Source organism: Nerophis ophidion, linkage group LG01, assembly GCF_033978795.1.
Source record: "Nerophis ophidion isolate RoL-2023_Sa linkage group LG01, RoL_Noph_v1.0, whole genome shotgun sequence".
Classification (NCBI taxonomy): domain Eukaryota; kingdom Metazoa; phylum Chordata; class Actinopteri; order Syngnathiformes; family Syngnathidae; genus Nerophis; species Nerophis ophidion.
Genome location: NC_084611.1, coordinates 32,073,735 through 32,100,281, shown reverse-complemented (window position 1 = coordinate 32,100,281; position 26,547 = coordinate 32,073,735). Strand labels below are relative to the sequence as shown.

Genomic DNA, 26,547 nt, shown 5'->3' with positions numbered 1-26,547 from the left:
AATATAACTAAATCAATTCATACGTACTAAAACGTCCCATAGGAGCGTTTTCATTTGCACGTGCTATCGTAATGTAACCAAAGGTAGCATCGTTGGCATTAGCGAATATGCGAACACCTGTACATGCCTGTGTTAGTATTTTAGCATTTTTTTTTGTATTGTTTAGTTTCGTAAATGCACCAAAATGTCACTGTGGAGTTATTGAGTCTGTGTTGCTAGATAGATAGATAGTACTTTATTGATTCCTTCAGGAGAGTTCCCTCAGGAAAATTACAATTCCAGCAGCAGTGTACAGAATTGAGATCGAATTTAAAAAGCAAAAAGTAAATATCGGGGGTATAAATGGAAACAAAATAGAACAATTTTACAATAAGAATAAATATATGACAGTAAAATAAGAATATAACAAGAGAAACTAGGCAGCTCTGTAGCTGATTGGAGAGTTAGTTTTTGCAGCGAGTATGTCCATCACGATGACTTCTGTTTTGTTTGACCAGGCGTTTTACTGCTGTGTGACAGGCACCGTTTGGAAACAATTAAGGAAAGTAAACAAACATTTAAAACAATCTTATATTTGTGTTAAAACAGTGTGTGGAGAGGCGTAGCCGGCAGTCCGACAGCGAGACAAGGCACACCGTAGCCCCCCCCAAAAAAGGTAAATTGTTGTACTTGTGTAGCGCTTTTCTACCCCTTTTTAAGGAACCAAAAGCGCTTTGACAGTATTTCCACATTCACCCATTCACACACATTCACACTGATGGCGGGAACTGCCATGCATAGCGCTAACAGGGACCCATCAGGAGCAAGGGTGAAATGTCTTGCTCAAGGACACAACGGACATGACTAGGAGGGTAGAAGGTGGGGATTGAACCAGTAACCCTCAGATTGGTGGCACGGCAACTCTCCTAACTTCGCCACGCCGTCCCCCGCCCAGGCCAAGATGGCGGCGAGGAGGCGTGGCCGGCAGTCCGACAGCAAGGCAGGGCACACCGTAGCTCAGCCCAAGATGGCGGCGCGGAGGCGTGGACGGCGAGCGAGCGGCGAGGCATGGCGCGCCGGGAGCGACGCCGTAATCATGATCAAATGCGTGGATCGCGCACCTGGGGACAATTGAGTAATACTCCCGCACTGTATAAAAGGGCGACAGCCGTGAACGTCAGAGAGAGAGGATTACTCAATTGTCTCCAGGTGCGCGATCCACGCACCTGATCTTGATTGCTGCGTCGCTCCCGGTGCGCCCCGCCTCGTCGCTCCCTCACCTTCCACGCCTCCTTGTCGCCATCTTGGGCCGGGCTGCGGCGTGCCCTGCCTCGCTGTCGGGTTGCCGGCCATGCCTCCTTGCCGCCATCTTGGGCTGGGCTACGGTGTGGCCTGCCCCGCTGTCGGACTGCCGGCCACGCCTCTCTACACAGTGTTTTGCAAAAATAAACAACCAAAAAAACACCGTACTTGACTATGATTATACATATATATATATATAGTGGGACTGTATTTGTTCCCGAACTTGGAAAAAATATGTCTCATTTCTGGGGCCGAGCAATTTATACATGTGTTGCCTTCATTATAACACTTATATAGGACTTTTAAATTCATTTTTCCTTGCCCTTATGTGGGCCTACCGAGGATGTCGTAGTGGTTTGTGTTGTGGTTTGTGCAGCCCTTTGAGACACTAGTGATTTAGGGCTATATAAGTAAACATTGATTGATTGATTGATTTTGATAGTAGGCGGAATATGACTTTGACAAAACAAAGGAGTCAGAGCTTTTCTTTCAGTCACACACATACACATACTGTTGACCTGAAGAGATACAGCCGTGACACACAGACCCATTAGTCTACTTCACATAAATATACCCCAGTGATTATTCTGGACTACCTCAAAACATATCTGGGAATCTTCTGAGAAGTGTCCCTGCACCAAAAATATTGCCAGGTTTGTGAAAAGGCTGCCATAAATAGACTTTCTGGTGGTGAAATGCATTGTGTCTCCGTTTACTTCACACCACGCCAACAGAAGCAATTTTGGTCATTTAGCTGACGAGGCGCACGCACGCACGCACGCACGCACGCACGCACGCACGCACGCACGCACGCACGCACGCACGCACGCACGCACGCACGCACGCGCACACACACACACACACACACACACACACACACACACACACACACACACACACACACACACACTCAAACATACAGATCTCCTCCTTGTTATGCAATCAACACATGTATGGATGGGTCTGACAGAAGGTGTGAACACAAACTATTGGGTAAAAATTGGAAAGTGTCACACCAAGCATAGCCGTCCCTAGTGCAATTTGTTCTTTGGCACAATGACCAAAAATAGCCACTCCCCAGTGAATGACACTTGCAGAGAGTGTGTTTGTTGCTGTTGTCTTTCGCCCCCCCCCCAAATGGGATGGTGTCCATGTATGAACGTCAAATGCACATCTGATAGTCACTAGTGCAAGGGTCGGCAACCCAAACTGTTGAAAAGAGCCATACTGGACATAAAATCGCAAAAGACAATCTGTCTAGAGCCGCAAAAAATGTAAAGTCTTATACAAGTGTTATAATGAAGGTAACACATGATAGATAGATAGATAGTACTTTATTGATTCCTTCAGGAGAGTTCCTTCAGGAAAATTAAAAACGATTGATGATGTAAGTGGCTATATTAGTCTACTATTAAAATGACTTTAAAAGTCCAATATAAGTGTTATAGTGAAGGCAACACATGATGTAAGTGTCTATATTAGCCTACTATCAAAAGGACTTTAAAAGTTTTATATAATTGTTATAATGAAGGCAACACGTGATGTGTCTATATTAGCCTACTAACAAAAGGACTTTAAAAGTCCTATATAAGTGTTATAATGAAGGCAACAAGTGATGTAAGTGTCTATATTAGCTATATTAGCCTACTATCAAAATGACTTTAAGTCTTATAGAATTGTTATAATGAAGGCAACACATGAGGTAAGTGTCTATATTAGCCTGGTACCAAAATAACTTTAAGTCTTATATAAGTGTTATAATTAAGGCAACACGTGATGTAAGTGTCTATATTAGCTATATTAGCCTACTATCAAAATGACTTTAAAAGTCCTATGTAAGTGTTATAATGAAAGCAACACATGATGTGTCTATATTAGTCTACTATTAAAATGACTTTAAAAGTCCAATATAAGTGTTATAGTGAAGGCAACACATGATGTAAGTGTCTATATTAGCCTACTATCAAAAGGACTTTAAAAGTCTTATATAATTGTTATAATGAAGGCAACACGTGATGTGTCTATATTAGCCTACTAACAAAAGGACTTTAAAAGTCCTATATAAGTGTTATAATGAAGGCAACACGTGATGTAAGTGTCTATATTAGCTATATTAGCCTACTATCAAAATGACTTTAAAAGTCCTATGTAAGCGTTATAATGAAAGCAACACATGATGTGTCTATATTGGTCTACTATTAGAATGACTTTAAAAGTCCAATATAAGTGTTATAGTGAAGGCAACACATGATGTAAGTGTCTATATTAGCCTACTATCAAAAGGACTTTAAAAGTCCTGTATAAGTGTTATAATGAAGGCAACACGTGATGTAAGTGTCTATATTAGCTATATTAGCCTACTATCAAAATGACTTTAAAAGTCCTATGTAAGTGTTATAATGAAAGCAACACATGATGTGTCTATATTAGTCTACTATTGAAATGACTTTAAAAGTCCAATATAAGTGTTATAGTGAAGGCAACACATGATGTAAGTGTCTATATTAGCCTACTATCAAAAGGACTTTAAAAGTCTTACATAAGTGTTACAATGAAGGCAACACATGATGTAAGTGTTTATATTAGCTATATTAGCTTACTATCAAAATGACTTTAAGTCTTATATAAGTGTTAAAATTAAGGCAACTCATGATGTAAGTGTCTATATTAGCTATATTAGCCTACCATCAAAAGGACTTTAAAAGTCCTATATAAGTGTTATAATGAAGGCAACACGTGATGTAAGTGTCTATATTAGCTATATTAGCCTACTATCAAAATGACTTTAAAAGTCTTATATAATTGTTATAATGAAGGCAACACATGATGTAAGTGTCTATATTAGCTATATTAGCCTACCACCAAAAGGACTTTAAAAGTCCTATATAAGTGTTATAATGAAGGCAACACGTGATGTGTCTATATTAGCTATATTAGCCTACTATCAAAATGACTTTAAAAGTCTTATATAAGTGTTATAATGAAGGCAACACGTGATGTAAGTGTCTATATTAGCTATATTAGCCTACTATCAAAATGACTTTAAAAGTCTTATATAATTGTTATAATGAAGGCAACACATGATGTAAGTGTCTATATTAGCTATATTAGCCTACCACCAAAAAGACTTTAAAAGTCCTATATAAGTGTTATAATGAAGGCAACACGTGATGTGTCTATATTAGCTATATTAGCCTACTATCAAAATGAGTTTAAAAGTCTTATATAATTGTTATAATGAAGGCAACACATGATGTAAGTGTCTATATTAGCGTACTACCAAAATGACTTTAAAAGTCTTACATAATTTTTGTAATGAAGGCAACACATAATGTAAGTGTCTATATTAGCTAGAATAACCTACTATAAATACGACTACATGTCGCAGGCATACACAAATCTTTGTTGACAGAAATGTTGGAATGGAATATTTATTCTACACATTTTTACAACGTTGGAAAACATTACTAAAAACAGAGGCTTTTCAGAAGGTGAGATAACTCCTGGAAATGTATGGCTTAGAATGGCCAAAGGTAAAGATGTGTATGTTAAAGTTGAAGGAAACGGAAACTGCAAATAAAATGACTTTAAATTGACCTAAAATGCAATATGTACATACACTGCTGACTGCAGTGACCAAATATGTCTGATTAGCACTCCACACGAGTCAATAACATCGACAAAGCTCACCTCTGTGTATTCACTCACAGCATAAAATGTTTGGTGGACAAATAGGGACAAAGAAAGAGTGGCATAAGACACGTCTTTCTGTGGCAGCATTAAGGAAAGTTGGACATGTAAACAAACTACGGTGCGTTTAAAGACTTCCAAAATAAGTAGGACAAAATGGCGCTCAGTGAAGCATGTTTATTAATACAAGCACTTTTTTTGTGTCATGTTTGTCCTCCTACAGAAACCATATCAAAACAACATATATATATTTTTTCCTCATTTTTTTCCATTTTCATACACTTTTGAAAAAGCTCCAGGGAGCCACTAGGGCGGCGCTAAAGAGCCGCGGGTTGCTGACGCCCGCACTAGTGTTTATAGCAACAACAATTTTCAGTCTTCTTTCAAGCAGACACTGCAAAAAATAGTGCATGTTTCTTTTCCCACCAATTAAAAATTATGCCGTCTGTTACACATTCTCTAGAACAGCAATTTTGGCTGACTTTCACTTAAATAAAATTATTATTATAGTCATTTTGGGTTTTAATTATTCCATTGTAATCATGTTGACAATAAGTTACAATAACTTGTTTTAGCATTTTATAGGATTGCATGCAAAATATTGCACTAGCTGTGGCATAACTCGGTTGGTAGAGTGGCCGTGCCGGCAACTTGAGGGTTCCAGGTTCGATCCCTGCTTCCGCCATCCTAATCACTGCCGTTGTGTCCTAGGGCAAGACACTTTACCCACCTTCTCCCAGTGCCACCCGCACTGGTTTAAATGTAACTTAGATATTGGGTTTCACTATGTAAAGCACTTACTAGAGAAAAGCGCTATATAAATATAATTCACTTCACTATTATTAGCAGAACAACTATATTTTTAAGGAGTTTGCTTAAACAAGATTTGCATTATCGTATTACATATAATAATATAATACATTACACAGTGGTACCTTAACTTCTCAAGTCGAGTCAAGTCTCTCGGTTCATGGTTATGCTTTAAGTTGCAGGCAACTTTTTGAGTTACAAGCAGTAATAAACGCGGTAAAATCCGACCAAAGCATCTGGTTTTACAAACCCGGTTTCCATATGAGTTGGGAAATTGTGTTAGATGTAAATATAAATGGAATACAATTATTTGCAAATCATTTTCAACCCATATTCAGTTGAATATGCTACAAAGACAACATATTTCATGTTCAAACTCATAAACCTTTGGGTTTTTTTTAAAATGATCATTAACTTTAGAATTTGATGCCAGCAACACGTGACAAAGAAGTTGGGAAAGGTGGCAATAAATACTGATAAAGTTGAGGAATGCTCATCAAACACTTATTTGGAACATCCCACAGGTGTGCAGGCTAATTGGGAACAGGTGGGTGCCATGATTGGGTATAAAAGCAGCTTCCATGAAATGCTAAGTAATTCACAAATAAGGATGGGGCGAGGGTCACCAATTTGTAAGCAAATTGTCGAACAGTTTTAGAACAACATTTCTCAACGAGCTATTGCAAGAAATTTAGGGATTTTACCATCTACGGCCCATAAAATCATCAAAAGGTTCAGAGAATCTGGAGAAATCACGCCACGTAAGTGATGATATTACAGACCGTTGATCCCTCAGGCGGTACTGCATCAAAAACAGACATCAGTGTGTAAAGGATATCACCACAGGGGCTCAGGAACACTTCATAAAACCAATGTCAGTAACTACAGTTGGTTGCTACATCTGTATGTGCAAGTTAAAACTCTGCTATGCAAAGCAAAACCCATTTATCAACAACACCCAGGAACGCCGCCGGCTTTGCTGGGCCCGAGCTTTGATGGGTAACTTACACATCTGTGAAGGCACCATTAATGCTGAATGGTCCATACAGGTTTTGAAGCAACATATGTTGTCATTCAAGCAACGTTATCATGAACGCTCCTGCTTATTTCAGCAAGACAATGCCAAGCCACGTGTTATAACAGCGTGGTTTCGTAGTAAAAGAGTGCGGGTACTTTCCTGGCCCACATGCAGTCCGGACCTGTCTCCCATCAAAAATGTGTGGCACATTATGAAGCGTAAAATACGACAGTGGAGACCCCGGACTGTTGAACGACTAAAGCTCTACATAAAAGAAGAATGGGAAAGAATTCCACTTTCAAAGTTTCAACAATTAGTTTCCTCAGTTCCCAAATGTTTATTGAGTGTTTTTAAAAGAAAAGGTGATGTAAGACAGTGGTGAACATGCCCTTTCCCAACTACTTTGGCACGTGTTGCAGCCATGAAATTCTAAGTTAATTATTTTTTGCAAAGAAAAATAAAGTTTATGAGTTTGAACATCAAATATCTTGTCTTTGTAGTGCATTCAATTGAATATGGGTTGAAAATGATTCGCAAATCATCGTATTCTGTTTATATTTACAACTAACACAATTTCCCAATTCATATGGAAACGGGGTTTGTACTTGCAGCCAAAGATCAACATAATATAGTTTTGCAACCGTATGGGAAGGAAGAAAGTGAGTGTCAAAGTGGATGATATTCATTGAATTAAAGAAAGAATTCATCAAAAACATGTTTCCGCGACTTGAAGCAATTCGAGCATATCACTGATAGTCTGCACCATACTGAAGTAGATTAAGTCCAACATCAGCCAATAAGGTTAAAATAATATCCAAACAGTGGATATGTGTCCATTGAAATATGGAAAACTGCTGATGGGGTGTTTGACAAAGAAGTAGCTGGAAGGAGATACCGTAGCAGTCTGCACTCCAAGATAAATGCTATACATTATTATTATATTGCTTAATAAAACTACTGCAGTTGTTAGTAAAACATTCTATTGCATTGATTTGATACAATATTTTTTATGTAAAAAAAAAAAAGTTTTATATAAGTGTTTGGGCAAGTATCAATTGATTTCAATTTGTTTCAATGGGAGATGTTGATTTGAGGTACAAGTGTTTTGAGTTAAGAGCTCCGTCACAGAACAAGATAAGGTACTCCTGTAAAATGTGTTTTATCAGAGTTGTGCAAATGCTACATGTTCAAATTTTCGCGCATAATGTCGTGTTTTCTTGAAATTTCTTCCATTCGGCCATTCCAGTATGTTATTTTTGTGGTACAAAAAAACAAAACAATAATAATAAAGCTATTTAAATTAATTAATAAATGTTAAATTAATCAATTAAAATGTGAAAAAAATCCTCAAATTATTATATATGTAACTGGTTAATGTATCACCATATTGAATTATTAAATTGTGTAACATAATGCAAATAATTAAGTGTCACCAATCAAATTTAACTTCAAACATTTATATTTATTCATATTTTATTTTTATTTTATGAGCAATTTAATATTTTTATTTTTAGAATATTATTATTATTAATATTCAATCAAGCTTTATTGCAGACTCCAATGTCCAAGTAGACAGACACTCACATACAATACATAAAACAAACAAAATACATTATGAAAGGCATTATCATATACCTTTAAAAGCAGTGCTTGTGCATATTCAGTAAAAAGGCATCTAATACATTTAAAAAATAAAAATATCCCTGCAATGAGGTGGCAACTTGTCCAGGGTGTACCATGCCTTCTGCCCGAATGCAGCTAAGATAGGCACCGGCGACCCCCCGCGACCCCTAAAAGGGACAAGCGGTAGAAAATGGATGGATGGATATCCATCCATCCATTTTCTACTGCTTATTCCCTTCGGGGTTACTTTAAAAATTCTATAAAAAGCAAAGATACCAGTGTTTCTATATAGACGATTGGTACCTAACAGAACTACACCTAGGCTTGGTTATCTGTATAATAAGATCATTCTTGGACCCTTGCAGTCTACATATCAATAGATAGATAGATAGATAGTACTTTATTGATTCCTTCAGGAGAGTTTCCTCAGGAAAATTTAAATTCCAGCAGCAGTGTACAGAATTGAGATCGAATTTAAAGAGTAAAAAGTAAATAATGGGGGTATAAATGGAAACAAAATAGAAAAATATTACATTAACAATAAAAATAAAAAGCAATAATGAGAATAAAAATATAACAGTAAAATAAGAATATAACAAGAGAAACTAGGCAGTAGTGACCGTGTTATGAAAAAAATATTACTGTACTATACTACTTATTACAACTACTATCGTCATACTGTACGTTTTAATCTATTGAATGTAACAATCTATTGTACATAATAGATTGGCGGGATTAATAATCTGATGGTTGAACTACCATGTAAACAAACGCCCAATATTGATACAACATTTCAGGTTAAATTGATCGGAGTTACATTTTTGTCCAGTTTCCAAACAAAATGATGAGTGCTAAACAAAAGATGTGCATACTTTAGGAATGTTATTAGCCTGATGTGCCTCGCATTATGTCAGGACTTTGACTTGGATTTGTTTTGCTTCTTCGATGCAGAGGGAATTTGGAACGAGCCAGGCGAGAATGTGAGTACATGATTAATTTATTTATATAAAAAAGGCCATCAGGATTGTTTCCAATGTTCACTGCGGACATCATTCAAACCCACTAGACTTAAAGCAACTTAAACTGAACGATGTGATCAATTTTAAATCTGCTCAAATTATGTTTAGGGCATCCCAAAACTCTCTACCATCCAATATACAGAACCTATTCCATGACAAAGATGATCACCATAGTTACAGTTTAAGAGGTAACAACAAATTATATTTGCCTAAATTTAGAAACACTTTAAAATCAATGTGCATTTCAGTGCGTGGAGTCAGTCTGTGGAACAACTTAGGGGACAAGTTAAAAACGTGTTCTAGCATGATTCAATTTAAAACACTGTTTAAAAAAGAAGTACTGAAGAAGTACGAGGAGGAAAGGAAGTGATGCCCTCAGCACAGAGCCATGGGAGAGAGGTGTATGGTCAGAGAGTGTTTGGGCCCGTGTATGTGTGTGTGTGTGCTTGTGTGTGTTTTGTCTCGTCTTGTCTTGTCTCATAGTATTGTTAGTGTACAGGAGTTTTTCTTGTTTTGTTTATAGAGTATTGTGCTTGTATTATATTGTTTGTGTTAAATGTGGAATGAGTGAGAGGGGTTGGGCTATTATAAGCAGCTGCTTCATCCAAACCCTTTTCAAGCCTTGCATAAATATCTTTGCCAACTTGTAAAAAAAACAAAAACTGTGTTTAGTTGTACTGTGCAGATTTGAAATAAATATTTAAATTCAATTCAAATATACTATAATACAAAAAGGGAAAACAAAGGGCGCGCTCAGTGGCGGATAATAACCTAGACCAGTGGTTCTCAAATGGGGGTACGCGTACCCCTGGGGGTACTTGAAGGTATGCCAAGGGGTATGTGAGATTTTTTTTTTTTAATATTCTAAAAATAGCAACAATTCAAAAATCCTTTATAAATATATTAATTGAATAATACTTAAACAAAATATGAATGTAAGTTCATAAACTGTGAAAAAAAATACAACAACGCAATATTCAGTGTTGACAGCTAGATTTTTTTGTGGACATGTTCCATAAATATTGATGTTAAAGATTTCTTTTTTTGGAAGAAAAGTTTAGAATTAAGTTCATGAATCCAGATGGATCTTCATTACAATCCCCAAAGAGGGCACTTCAAGTTGATGATTACCTCTATGTGTAGAAATGTTTATTTATAATTGAATCAATTACATAATAAAAATCAACTACAGGCTTCCCAAATGATGTAATAAGTCAAGTCAAGTCAGCTTTATGCTTTATTTGTCAATTTCTTTACATGTAAAGACATACAAAGGAATCGAAATTTTGTTTCGCACTGTGTTTATTTTTCAACAAGTTTTTAATTATTTTTATATATTTTTTTCCAAATAGTTCAAGAAAGACCACTACAAATGAGCAATATTTTGCACTGTTATACAATTAAATGAATCGGAAACTGATGACATAGTGCTGTATTTTACTTCTTTATCTCTTTTTTTCAACCAAAAATGCTTTGCTCTGTTTAGGGGGTACTTGAATTAAAACATTTTTCACAGGGGGTACATCACTGAAAAAAGGTTGCGAACCACTGACCTAGACTAAACTCCAAACAAAACAGCACAATGGCGTGACTATATACAAATAAACAAAAGATCCTATCAAAGGTACAAAACAAACCAAAAACTTGCACAGAGGCATAAATACAAACACGATCTGTGTGGCGTGGTCAAAACAATCATCAGCGTGGCAAGGCAAGATAGGTGCGTGCGTGGTCATAGTAAATAGCATGTAGCACAAGCAAGTAGTACAGCGTAAGCAAAAGCAAAGTTCCCAGGCCGAGGAACAGAAAACAAATGACTTAAATAGTGACTATGTTGATGAGAAACAGGTGTGGGGCTGAGGGTAGGGGCGTGACTTGGAGACCAGGTGGAAACTAATGAGTATTATGGAAACCAACAAAAACAGGAAGTGCGAAAACGGGAAACAAGAGTCCAAAAACAAAACATAACATGATCAAACATGAACCCAGATTAACAGGCATGACACATTATATTCCAAACCTTGTATCACCACCGGAATCTAACTGACTGACTCAACAGAGAGTGAGTGACTTTGTCCACACATCAAGACACTCATCAAAAAAACAGCTGCTTGCATACAAATGTATTATCATATATTATTACTTTCCAGTTTATGATGAATTAGAAATGGGTGCATTTATATAAGAGTGTGTTCGAGATGGGTATATATCACATATGATGGGGTTGCTGGAGGGAGATAGATAGCAAGCTGATTTGGTCTGGAGCTGTTGCCATGACAACCAGATATAGTAAAGCAGTGGAGGTTAGATGAAAAAAACACACACAAAAAAAACACAACAAAAAAACATTTCCCGCATTTAAATGAGCTCATGTATGTGATGATGGTTGACATCAGCGCCGAGTGTGTCATGCCTTTGTCTCCTGGTCCTTGCAGACCCCCCCCTCCCCGTCACATAACCACCACACTCCCATTTTGTGTGACATCACAAGGTGTGACATCACCCCAATGATGAGCATTCAGAGTGTGCAGACAGACACACACACACAGACACAGACACACACACACACACACACACAGACACACACACACACACACACACACACACACACACACACACACACACACACACACACACACACACACACTCACACACTGTGGAGGTGACTGAGCATGCTCCCTGCCTGTATGATGATGCTAACGCTGAAAAACTGGTACAGACGTGCTAATAACGCTGCAGCAGCATGAGCAAACACAACACAATGTCATTTATGACATACAATATAGCGACCAAACACCGGTCAGCATAACTGAAGATCTGTGCATGCTTATTATTATACTGTATTATTTAAAAAACACATGCCACATGACTGTATGTATGTATTTATGTATGTATGTATCTTCTACCCCTGAACCGCTGCACATAAAAGCAGATAAACTCATCAAAACATGCAGTTCTACTGTGTCGCTTATACTCTTTATTTTCCTCCCAGACACACCATATGATGGCGCTGTTGACTTTTGGCATCTTCTGTCTGCGCATTCTAAGCAAGATTGGTTGGAAAAACATGGCCGCCGCCATCCAGCAAAACATCTTTGCAGGGGGGCACACTTGACTTAGCAACTTATTGGACATAAATCACAGACAATTTGTTTAATGATTATGAAAATATGCCTAAACTGCCAGCAGGTCTTTCAAAAGAGTTCGAGCACAAACAATCTGGCATGACAGATGTGTCATTTGAGCTTTTCACAGACTGTTTACTACCACAGTGCAGCCATTTATACATTATAAATATAAGTAGCCATGTTGCATATTAAGTTACACTCAAATGTGCACAAAAGGATACACATCCAATAATAAACCATCGAAATTAATGATATTTCTTTAAAAGCAACATACAATGGGGGTGTAGGCGTACTTGTACACAGCAAAAACTAAAATCTACGTAAGATTAAATATCTCATAAGGGTGATATTTGATTATTTTCTGTCTGATAAGATAATTCTTCTCACAAAGCAGATTTTATGTAAGTGTTTAACTTGTTTTAAGGGTTTTGGTCCTAAGTAATCTCAATAAGATATTACAGCTTGTTGCCGAGATTTTATGACCTATATTGAGTACAACATGCTTGAAACTAGAATATCAACTGATGCAAAACTGTGTCATTAACCTTCACAATTATAAAACCCATTTTTTCATGTAATAATTTCTTACGTCAAGCATGATAAAAAAAATCATGATGCCGAGCGCATGTCATTATGTCAAGATAATGGCACTAGCATTTACTTCATTTAAGAATATTTTTTAACATATTGAGCAAAAATGTCTCTTTTTTTATCTACCAAGAAAAGTGTACTTGTTATTATTGAGAGTACACTTATTTTAAGGTATTTTTAGGTTCATTGAGGTTAGCTAATTTGACTTGTTTTGGAAAGTCTTGACAAGCCAAATTTTCTTGTTCTATTGGCAGATAATTTTGCTTAGTTCAAATAAAATACACCTAATTTTTGTAATTTTGATTTCTTGTTTTTGAACACTGACTTTTTGCAGTGTGGGTATGAATCCTACCCACAATGTGCATATTAGGTCATTTTATGGCGAACAGCTTCATTAAAACATGTTTTAAAAATTAACAAAGGTGGCATCTTTATTGAAATTGTGCTTTTATAGTCGCACATTTCTTCAAATTGCGACAGTTTGATCCAATACATTCCTCCTTTTCAGCACGAGACGATTAAACATGTTAACTTGAACGAATAAATGAAGGTGTTCATAGTATGATGTATAATGAAATATCAGTCTTTTTTTATTTTATAGAGGTATACTTGTATATTTATTATATTATCATTTTCAAATATTATGACTTGTTTTTTTCTTATTACCATATTTTATTATACTATTTTAAGCATATACCGTATTACATTTAATACAATTTATATGATATACAGTATGTGTATTCAATGTACCGTATTTTTCGGACTATAAGTTTGCCCGGGGGTGCGACTTATGTGTGAAATTATTAACACATTACCGTAAAATATCAAATAATATTATTTAGCTCATTCACGTAAGAGACTAGACGTATAAGATTTCATGGGATTTAGCGATTAGGAGTGACAGATTGTTTGGAAAAGGTATAGCATGTTCTATATGTTATAGTTATTTGAATGACTCTTACCATAATATGTTATGTTAACATACCAGGCACGTTCTCAGTTGGTTATTTATGCGTCATATAACGTACACTTATTCTGCCTGTTGTTCACTATTTTTTATTTATTTTAAATTGCCTTTCAAATGTCTATTCTTGGTGTTGGGTTTTATGAAAAAAATTTCCCCCAAAAATGCGACTTATACTCCAGTGCGACTTATACATGTTTTTTTCCGCTCTTTATTATGCATTTTCGGCAGGTGCAACTTATACTCCGGAGCGAATTATACTCCGAAAAATACGGTAATTGATTTGTACAATACGACTTATTTTGAATTGTTTTATTTTACTATTTTAAGCATACAACATTTTACTATTTAGCATAAATAAATTATATATATATATATATATATATATATATATATATATATATATATATATATATATACATACATACATACATGTATATATATATATATATATATATATTTATTTTATTTTTTATTTTTTTATATATATATATATATATATATATATATATATATTTTTTTTTTTTTTAATAAATCAATTTAAAATACCATTAAATAGTCCTACATCCATCATCTTCCGCTTATCCGAGGTCGGGTCGCGGGAGCAGCAGCCTAAGCAGGGAAGCCCAGACTTCCCTCTCCCCAGCCACGTCGTCTAGCTCTTCCCGGGGGATCCCGAGGCGTTCCCAGGCCAGTCGGGAGACATAGTCTTCCTAACGTGTCCTGGGTCTTCCCCGTGGCCTCCTACCGGTTGGACGTGCCCTAAACACCTCCCTAGTGAGGCCTTCGGGTGGCATCCTGACCACATGCCCGAGCCACCTCATCTGGCTCCTCTCGATGTGGAGGAGCAGCAGCTTTACTTTGAGTTCCTCCCGAATGGCAGAGCTTCTTAAATAGTCCTATTGACTCAAAAATGATGCAAATATGTAATATTATAAAAATACAATAACCCTCTGATAAACTCCTTGCCAGGCACTCTCTGCAGTTGAATACATGCCCCCAGCCACCACATGAACAGCTGTTTTGGTGATTCTTACCTTGTTGGATGCCATCTCGCCGACCGAGTGTCTGGTCTGCAGCGTTTCCAGCTGGTCCAGGCACCAGTCCAGCTCCTCCAGGGTCTCAGTGGCCAGTTTCTGGTAAGCCTCCTCTGCGGGGGCGAGACAGGACGGCAAGGGGTCAGTAAGGGCCCGCTTCACGGGCCTAGCGGATGGCCCAGGCCTGGGGTCTCCCACCCCACACACAGCTAAGCTGGGATACCCCGAGTAGACACATGGGCGACTCTTCATACTGGACGGGCGCTCCGGCTTTTAGAGTGGGGGGGGGCCTGGGAGTAGGGCCTTGGTGGAACGGGGGTCCAAACCCAATCCTGCCTACGTCCTTTGATCGGATTGAATGGGTGGCAAAACGTCAGCCGGGATAATCAAGGGTGTCCAGATGTTAGCGGCAGATAGAGATTAGCCATAAAAGAGGCAGCTCACTCACACCACTTCCTGTCCCTCCACAATGTCATTCATACGAGACAACGTGGGATTCCAGTCGTGCAGCCGGACCAGTCTCCTTAGCGGGCCCATGTTGTCCGCCACACCAGGAGGGAGGATGGAGCCACGCAAGATCCGGCCGGGGGCTCACAACCGCTTCGGATGCATGTCGGAGCATCCTGACATGACCAACACACACGCAGCTGACACACACTCACACACTGCAATGCATGATGCTTCAGTCTGATCTCCTGTGTGCAAATACAACGTCCATGAGGGTAATTCCTGTATGCTGCTGGGGGTACGGATGGAGGGATAGAGGGGGTGGGTTTCTGTTGCTTCGGCGTCCCTGGTAGCCAAAACGTGCTGTACCTAAAGCCTGAGAGGACCGCACTGGAGACGGGGAAGGGCGGGTAACAACACATGGACTGGATTAGAAGTGGAGGAGGATCTCCTTACTATAATGGAGTGTGTGTGCACATCGTGCATGAATGACCCGCATACTAATATTGCACAGAGCGAGAGGTAAACAATTAAAATGGCGGCGGAGATATTAGCATGTTTTGGTGCGGTTGTCTTTAAACTGGAAGCCACTGATGTTGCCAAATTGATGCTTATGAAAGCATCTTTTAATGTATGTATTAGAAAACAAAAGGAACAATTGTAATACTTAGAAGAGGGGAAAAGTGGCGAATTTGAATAGAGAGGCACCTTCAAGTACAAACAAAAGTTACGTCAAGTTCTATTTTTACCCCCTAAAGCAGTGGTTTTAAAATGGGGGTACGCGTACCCCTGGGGGTACTTGAAGGTATGCCAAGGTGTACGAGAGATTTTTTACAAATATTCTAAAAATAGCAACAATTTAAAAATCCTTTATAAATATATTCATTGAATAATCCTTCAACAAAATATGAATGTAAGTTCATAAACTGTCAAAAGAAATGCAACAATGCAATATTCAGTGTTGACAGCTAGATTTTTTGTGGACACGTTCCATAAATATTGATGTTAAAGATTTCTTTTTTTTGTGAAGAAATGTTTAGGATTAAGTTCATGAATCCAGATGGATCTCTACTACAATCCCCAAAAGAGGGCACTTTAAGTTGATATTACTTCTATGTGTAGAAATCTTTACAATTGAATCACTTGTTTATTTTTCAACAAGTTTTTTGTTATTTTTATCTTTTTTCCCCAAATAGTTCAAGAAAGACCACTACAAATGAGCAACATTTTGCACTGTTATACAATTTAATAAATCAGAAACTGATGACACAGTGCTGTATTTTACTTCTTTATCTCTTTTTTTCCAACCAAAAATGCCTTGCTCTGATTAGGGGATACTTGAATTTAAAAAATGTTCACAAGGGGTACATCACTGAAAAAAGGTTGAGAACCACTGCACTAAAGAAAATACTGTAAAGCAAATTGGTCTGTTCCAGAGTCAAAGGGAATGTTAGTGAGTAACTTTTTATAGTTAAAGTTAAAGTAGATAGATAGTACTTTATTGATTTCTTCAGGAAAAAAGTACCACTGATAGTCACACACACACTAAGTGAGGTGAAATTACCTTCTACATTTGACCCATGGGGGTTAAATCACCAAAAATGATTTCCGGGCGCGGCACAGCTGCTGCCCACTGCTCCCCTCACCTCCTAGGGGGTGAACAAGGGGATGGGTCAAAGGATAATTTCACCACACCTAGTGTATGTGTGTGACAATCATTGGTACTCTAACTTAACCTCTTAAGGCCAAAGCTGTTTGTTTACATGTTTTTTTCTCTCTCTTTGCTATTTGGGTTTTATTGGACCCTATGTAAAATAAAAAACTAAAAATCATCTTTTTATATGATGTACTTAGTCCATAAGTAACAAACGTGTACTTAATGTGAAAGTGACATGCTAATTCTTATTTTTAATTTTTTTTCCCTCCAAATTCCATTATATGTTATACTCCTCTGACACCATCAGATGGCAGTATAAGTGTCCACAAAAGGGCCATAAGACCCCAATTCAGCAGTGTACACAATTTTGGAAATAAGAGCTAAAAGGTGCTGTCCACGCATGTGGTCACTAAGGCCTTTAGAGGTTAACGTAACTTTTCCACCCCTGGGAGATGAGAGGAGCAGTGAGCAGAAACGATGGCCGCGCTCGGCAATCATTTTAGGTGATTTAACCCCCAAATCCAACCCTTGATGCTGAGTGCCAAGCAGGTAGGTAATGGGTCACATTTTTATAGTCTTTGGTATGAGTCGGCCTTGACATGAGTAACTGCCAAACACGTGTAATAGAGACACTGTGCAGTAAAAGAAAGTAAAAATACGCACAAAAACAAAAGTCGAACAAAAATGTGAAATTCCAAGCGCAGCGATATATTTACTATTTATTCATTAGGACTTTATTGGTTATTTATTTATTTAATTTGTTACAAATTCCGCACAGGAAGTGAGCAAACAAGTGTGCAAGAAATGAATAGTGGGCGGCATGGCGTAGTGGGTAGAGCGGCCGTGCCAGAAACCTGAGGGTTGCAGGTTCGCTTCCCACCTATTGACATCAAAGTCGCTGCCGTTGTGTCCTTGGGCAGGAAACTTCACCCTTTGCCCCCGGTGCCGCTCACACTTGGGAATGAATGATGAATGAATGATTGGTGGTGGTCGGGGGGGCCGTAGGCGCAAACTGGCAGCCACGCTTCCGTCAGTCTACCCCAGGGCAGCTGTGGCTACAGATGTAGCTTACCACCACCAGGTGTGAATGAATGATGGGTTCCCACTTCTCTGTGAGGGCTTTGAGTATATAACAATAGAAAAGCGCGATATAAATGTAATCCATTATTATTATTATTATTATTATAAATCGGAAGAGAGGTACGATTAAATAAGCTCGGTTTCTTTCTACTCCTTTTCAGCCATGTGGCATGCATCGTCCAAATAATTTGAAACTATAACCCAGGGTTCTGGAACCTTTTTGGATGAGAGAGCCATGAAAGCCAAATATTTTTAAATGTATTTCAGTGGGAGCCATATAATATTTTTTAACATTGAATACATCTAAATGCGTGCATTTATAAGACCAACATTTTTTAGAGTATACCGTATTTCCTTGAATTGCCGCAGGGCATATAGTATGCGCCTGCCTTGAATTAGTGAGCGCATGCTTAGTATTACCGCCAAGTCAAACTCGTGACGTCACGAGTGGCACTTCCCCTGTCTTCATTTTCCAAATGGAGGAGGCTGCTTTCAATATCGGTATTTTGAAATCGCATAAAGGGAAGAAGATTAAGAGTTATTCAGTAGGATTTAAGGTCCAAGCTTACATCACACTCAAATTTTTACTGCATACCTTTGGTAAGTGCCGGAGTGAGAAGAGGTTTTAAAATAATTAGCGCATGCTTACTTTTACCGCATGCCTTTGGTAAGCGCAGGAGTGAGAAGAGGTTTTAGATTAATTAGCGCCCCGGCGGCACTTCAAGGAAATACGGTAATAAGTCTTTTTAACAACATTGTTATTCTGGAGCTAAACAATTATAAATACAATACTTCTTACCAATAATGCGACTTCTTGAACAGGTGCGGTAGAAAATGTATGGATGGATTAAAATGCATGAGAATGTTTTATATTTTCAATGTTATTTTTAACACTGTGATTACCAGCGGAATTATTAATTACTTATCTTGTTAAGAAATGTCAGCTAAGATTTATCTGAGATCCAGATGCAGTCACAGGTTCCCTACCCCTGCTTTATACCAATGCTCGCTAAATAATATATCTTAAATCGGCATGCAACACTTGGTATTTTGTTTTGAGTTGCTTTTTTGAAATTGTCCTGAAAAAAAATTTGAATATGTTATGCTCTTTTATCCATAAAACTATAACGAAGTAAAAAAAAAAGACCTACACAAGACCTCCAATGAAGAACAAACAGGGAGGTGTTTGTAGAGCGATACTGTCACCTCGGGACGTTTGAGGTATTGCTGGAATTAATACGTGTGGAAAAACCTACAGAAAATGCAAAACAAAACAAACTATGACAAAGTAAAAGTAAGGCTCGACTCGCAATGGAGAGGGAACATGAAAGGTGCTTGAAGAGTGATACTGTAAAAAAACAAAAAAAAAATACACTATGCTCTGAAATTAAACTAAAATAAAATAAAATGTCCTTATCCTTTGAATTCGCCTGAGAGCCATGCAAAGATGTGCCATTTATTAGCAAGTTATTTTTTGCGAGCTAGCCATTATGCTACATGCATGTCAGCTACATACTATTCACATTAGAGATGCCTGATAATATCGGACTAATTAGCGGCATCAGTTTCAAAAAGTACAATTTATGACTTCTTAAAATGCCGCTGTATACACCGACGTAGGGAGAAGTACAGAGCACCAATAAACCTTAAAGGCACTTCCTTTGCGTGCTGGCCCAATCACATAATACCTACGGCTTTTCACACACATAAGAGAATGCAAGGCATACTTGGTCAACAGCCATGCAGGTCACACTGAGGGTGGCTGTATGAACAACTTTAACACTGTTACAAATATGCGCCACACTGTGAACCCACACCAAACAAGAATGACACGCATTTCGGGAGAACATCCGCACCGTAACACAAAATAAACACAACAGAACAAATACCCAGAACCCCTTGCAGCACTAACTCTTCCGGGATGCTATAATATACGACTCCGCTATCATGCTCTCTCGGGGAGAGCATGTCCCAAATTCCAAACTGCTATTTTGAGGCATGTTAAAAAAAAAAAAGCACTTTGTGACTTCAATAATAAATATGGCCGTGCCATGTTGGCATTTTTTTCCATAACTTGAGTTGATTTATTTTGCACAATCTTGTTACATTGTTTAATGCATCCAGTGGGGCATCACAACAAAATTAGGCATAATAATGTGTTAATTCCACAACTGTATTAATCGGTATCGGTGGATATCGGAATCGGTAATTAATATAATATCGGATATTGGCAAAAAAGCCATTATCGGACATCTCCAATTCACATGAATATAACATCTACCTAACTGAGTCTTTCCCATGTTTAAATAAGTTCCCTTTTTGATTATATGCTCATCACCACGCTTTTACTTTACTTACACAAAAAAGGAGTATCTTTTAAATTGATTTTAATTGACCCAGTATGTACACATGTATGATATACAATGCATTGTTAGGGGGGGCAACAATGTCATTGCAGGCACAAATGGCTTGAAAAAGAGGAGCAGTCACCATTTAAAAAGCTCCTATGTCACTTATCGTCAGAAAAATCCCCCTTCTTCTGTTTCTCAGACGATCCCGCTTCCCTCTCCCACCCTTGAACATCCGCCTCCTATTCTTTTCCCCTCCCTGGTTGGGTGTCAGCGGCCGGGGTGCTACCCTCTCTGACAGCGACTGAACTGACGTCAATGACATTCTTCTCATGCTTAGTGCGACATCAGACACCGGCCGCTCCGAGAGGCCACTCTGCTGCACAGACAGAGTGGTTGCATACAAACTATGCGGCGGAGCGGCCGCGTGGTGAAGTCGGACTGCGAGGAAGTACGAGAGAGGATGACGGACAAAGGTGTCGAGGGACACCCTAATGGAAGATTAATCAATCCATCTTACTTTCTATGTCTTTTTCATAGGACGATTTTTTGTAAATTGGTATGCTTTCAACTTTGTTGGAACTAGTGTTGTCCCGGTACCAAAATTATATCGATACTTTTTGGTAATTTTGTAAATAAAGGGGACCACAAAAAACTGCATTATTGGCTTTATTTTAACCCCAAAATAATTCAGGGTACATTAAACATATGTTTCTCATTGTAAGTTTGTCCTTAAATAAAATAGTTAACATACAAGACAACTTGTCTTTTATTAGTAAGTAAGCAAACAAAAGCTCTTAATTAAGCTGCTGATGTATGCAGTAACATCCATCCATCAATTTTCTACCGCTTGTCCCTTTTGGGGTGGCGGGGGGTCGCTGGAGCCTATCTAAGCTGCATTCGGGCGGAAGGCGGCGTACACCCTGGATAAGTCGCCACCTAATCACAGGGGCAACACAGTACATATTGTGGCCTTTTCCATTCTATTATTAAGGACATATAGAAAATGAATGATACTGTTTACTGTTAATATCTGCTTTCTTTTTTAACATGTTCTATCTACACTTCTGTTAAAATGTAATAATCACTTATTCTTCTGTTGTTTAATACTTTACATTAGTTTTGGATGATACCACAAATTTGGGTATCAAACCGATACCAACTTGTTACAGGATCATTCATTGGTCATATTCAAAGTCCTCATGTGTCCAGGGACATATTTCCTGAGTTTATAAATATAATCCCTCCATCCATCAATCTTCTTCCGCTTATCCGAGGTCAAGTAGCGGGGGCAGCAGCCTAAGCAGGGAAGCCCAGACTTCCCTCTCCCCAGCCACATCATCCAGCTCTTCCCGGGGGGTCCCGAGGCGTTCCCAGGCCAGCCGAGAGTCATAGTCTATCCAACGTGTCCTGGATCTTCCCCGTGGCCTCCTACCGGTGGGACGTGCCCTAAACACCTCCCTAGGGAGGCGTTCGGGTGGGATCCTGACCAGATGCCCGAACTACCTCATCTGGCTCCTCTCGATGTGGAGGAGCAGCGACTTTACTTTGAGTTCCTCCCGAATGGTAGAGCTTCTCACCCTATCTCTAAGGGAAACCCGTTACCCGGCGGAGGAAGCTCATTTTGGGCGCTTGTACCCGTGATCTTGTCCTTTCGGTCATAACCCAAAGCTCATGACCAAGGGTCCTCCAATTGGGGAAGGGTCTCTTCCCCAACCCGGAGATGACACTTTTCCGGGTGAGAACCATGGACTCGGACTTAAATAAATATAACATGAATATGAATTAAAAAAAAACAAAAGAATATGTTTTGATGCCCAAAAATATCAATGTTATCAGAGTACTATCGACTAGATACACTGTAATGATACTTGGTATCATTAGAGTGGATGTTAGGTGTAGCTCCATTAATGGCGTTTGTTTACATTTTGATGCCGGTGAGCTACGGTGTGTAGTGAAGCATGTTTAGCTACTCCTCATCCTGCAGGGATGATACTTGTAAGAGTGGGGCAAACCGGTACTTTTCAGAGGCGGTATAGTACGATGATTCATTAGTATCGTGATACTATACTAATACCGGTATACCGCACAACCCTAGTTGGAAGACTTCGGGGAAGTTTCTGTTACCTTGAACAAGCATGCTTGAGATTGGTGTGGAAGGACCCCTTTTAGAGTATACATAAAAAAAAAGAATAAAAAAAGGGACATTGTACTTGCTACCATTATATACTACGTGCTTTTTCTAACTTAATTAGACTTTTAAAATGTTTAATTAAACAATGATTTATATCATTTCATTCTTATACACATTTTTTATAAATCTTCAATCAATCAATCAATGTTTATTTACATAAACCTAAATCACAAGTGTCTCAAAAGGCTGCACAAGCCACAACGACATCCTTGGTTCAGATCCCACATCAGGGCAAGGAAAAACTCAACCCAGTGGGATGACAATGAGAAACCTTGGAGAGGACCGCAGATGTGGGCGACCCCCTATACTGTATGCTTTTTCTATCCTAATTAGACTTTTAAAATGTTTAATCAAATAATTATTTATATAATTTTATTCTTCATTTATTATGCGTCTTCAGAAACAGAGTCCATATACAGTATATTGAAAATGAAAAGAAAAAAAATGGCACGCCATACTTACTGTACTTGATACTACAGCACTACATTCTGTACATTTTGGGGTTTTATTTTGACATTTGAAACCAATCATATCAATAAAAAAATGAATATGTATATCCATCCATTTTTTACCGCTTGTCCCTTTTGGGGTGGCGGGGGGTCGCTGCAGCCTATCTCAGCTGCATTCGGCCGGAAGGCGGTGTACACCCTGGACAAGTCGCCATTTCATCGCAGGGCCTTAATATGTATATTAAGTAACTATTCATGTAGGGTTAAAACACTATATACATGAAATATTGGCATTGCATACTAATGTTTTGCCTTTTAGGTTTTTCAAAAAAAAAAAACATATACCAGGGTGGGCAAACTTTTTGGCTCAGGGCCCACATTGGTTTTTGAAATGTGACAGACGAGCCGGGCGAGCACACGATGCATTGCAAAGCCTATCAAATACGTTGGAACTAGGAGAAAGCTGCTCAAACATGGGCTACATTAATCATAATAAACATATTTTCAACAATATCATATTAAAGAAACAAAAAAATGGTATTATAGTGTCAACACTTACATTGTCTTTTAGTGGGAGCAGTCTTGTTAATCACCCCTTTTGCCAGTGCCTCAAAGTCTAGTATGAGTTTTGTTGTGGCAATTCCGAAAACAAATTTACAGTTTTAATATTTGGCAGGCCGAATTAAAGGGATCGGCCGGCCGTAGTTTGCCCACCCCTGCCATATACAGTTTAATATGAAATTAAAATAAAAAATAAGCACGACATTCTTACTTTCTACTTTGTACATACCTTTTTTTAATTTAATAAAACCCATCAGGATAGGTTGATTGGCAACACTAAATTGGCCTTAGTTTGTGAAAGTGAGTGTGAATGTTGCTAGGGGACAGGCGGTAGAAAATGGATGGAAACTGGCGATATTAAGAAAAAATAAAAATGAATACGTAAATACGAAAAATACGTTTAGGGTTAAAATATTACATACATATATATATATATATATATATTTTTTTTTTTTTTGCAGATCATGCTTATTTGTCTGTTAATTCTTTAGAAACAGACCCATATACAGTATATACAATAAAAATGATAAAAATAGCATATTCATATTGAACCATTTCGGTACAAGGGGTTTCGGTCCGGTTCCGAGGTGTATCGAACGAGTTTTCACACGGACTTATTAAGTAGCGTACCGCACGTTGTGTAAACAATGCACACCGAGGCACAACACATGGCATGCTATCAGCGACCAGGCTACGATAGACTGACCATACGTCTTCTTTTCACCGGATATGTCCTCTTTTGCGGGGCTGTCCGGGTGGAGTTTCTTAAATGCCTCAAATGTCCGGCATTTTAAGTTAGGGTTGCATGTATTTTCAATGTACGTTCAGGGTTAAGAAGGGGTTAAAAACAAAACAAATTGTGCACGCAGCAGCATTCATGATGGAGGGGCAGAGACAGAGAAAGCGAGAGAGTCATGATAAACGCGCATGCGTTGCCAGGCTCTGCTTTTTACCCATAGATTTATCAGATTTTATTTTTTATTATCCATAGCAGGGGTGCCCACAGCTAATGTTTAAAAGGCCCAAAGCACATTCTAAAAATACTATTAAAATAAACAAAAACATAACATAAAATAAACAAAAACATAACAAAAGTGAAATAAAAAAGCTCAAAGGTTAAATGTCATTTAGAAAAAAGTTGCAATGTTGACTGATAAAACAAAGCTGTTTTTTTTCCTCTTTCAAACTGTCATTGCTCAAAACATAATATTGAATCAAAATCAACATTATTATGAATTATTGACCTATCCAAGGTTCTGATTACTTCACATCAAATGTTCCACTAAGAAAAATATTTTTGGTGGAAGATTTTGCAAATTTGGTAAATAAATAAACAAAAAATGTATATTTGTTGTTTTCTTACTGGACCGAAAATTAACCGAACCGTGACCTCTTAACCGAGATACGTACAGAACCGAAATTTTTGTGTACCGTTACACCCCTAATATATATATATACATATATATTGTATATATGTATATATATACATATATACTGTATAAATATATACATATATATATATATACATATATATATATACATACATACATATATATATATACATATATATATACATACATACATATATATATATATAAATACCTATATATATATACACATATACATACTTATATATATATATACATATATATATGTATATATATGATATATATATATATATATATACACATATACATACTTATATATATATATACATATATATATATGTATATATATGATATATATATATATATACAATATATATGATATATATATATATATATATATATATATATGGTGAAAATAATGTATAATACTTAAACAAAGCTAATTTTGTGTACGTTAAGTCATAAATAATAAACAACTAACATAAATGTAAATATAAAAATGTAATACATCTCACATTAGACTGACAATATACAAAATCAAAACTTAAATAAATGCTGATAAATCTTATGGCATAATTTTTTTAATGATTTTGTCCGCCTTGAGATCGGTAGGTCGAGAGTTCAAACCCCGGCCGAGTCATATTAAAGACTTAAAAAATGGGACCCATTACCTCCCTGCTTGGCCCTCAGCATCAAGGGTTCGGATTGGGGGTAAAATCACAAATATAATTCTCAGGCACGACCACCGCTGACGCCCACTGCTCCCCTCACCTCCCAGGGGGTGAACAAGGGGATGGGTCAAATGCAGAGGACAAATTTCACCACACCTAGTGTGTTTGTGACAATCATTGGTACATTATTATGACACAAAAGTGACTAATGTACAATAATGCTGAAAAAGACAACTTCTACAATGAGGATAAAATAAAAGGTGAACATGTTTTAAGGGGTTTTATCAAAGAAAAAAAGGGAACGATGTGAAAGTAGACTTGCTGCAACATAGCAAAGTGCAATAAAAGCAGCGTGATACGATCACAAATATTATTTGTGATCGTATTGTTATAATATTATTACAATCACTCTGCAGACATCTTACTGTCCTCTCTTCATTAGGCATCTTAAAAGGTATTTACTCTAGTTGACCGAGCTTTATTACACAGTGGCAAACTCCTCTTTATACGACACTTAAGATTGCTAAAATGTGACCTAAAGTACCGCCTGTACAGTTACTAAAGGTTTTTATGATGGCGACATAACTGCTG

The 26,547-nt window shown here is 37.7% G+C and overlaps 1 protein-coding gene across 5 annotated transcripts in view; it reads right to left on the bottom strand.

Annotated features, from left to right (window-relative positions):
- Positions 1–26,547, bottom strand: part of pde4d (phosphodiesterase 4D, cAMP-specific) — a 494,959-nt gene that overhangs the window by 38,278 nt on the left and 430,134 nt on the right. For all 5 annotated transcript variants that reach the window (XM_061900793.1, XM_061900776.1, XM_061900783.1 and 2 more), the window contains exon 6: positions 15,162–15,274. In XM_061900793.1, the coding sequence (XP_061756777.1) occupies positions 15,162–15,274 (113 nt within the window). The remainder of the gene's footprint in view (positions 1–15,161; positions 15,275–26,547) is intronic.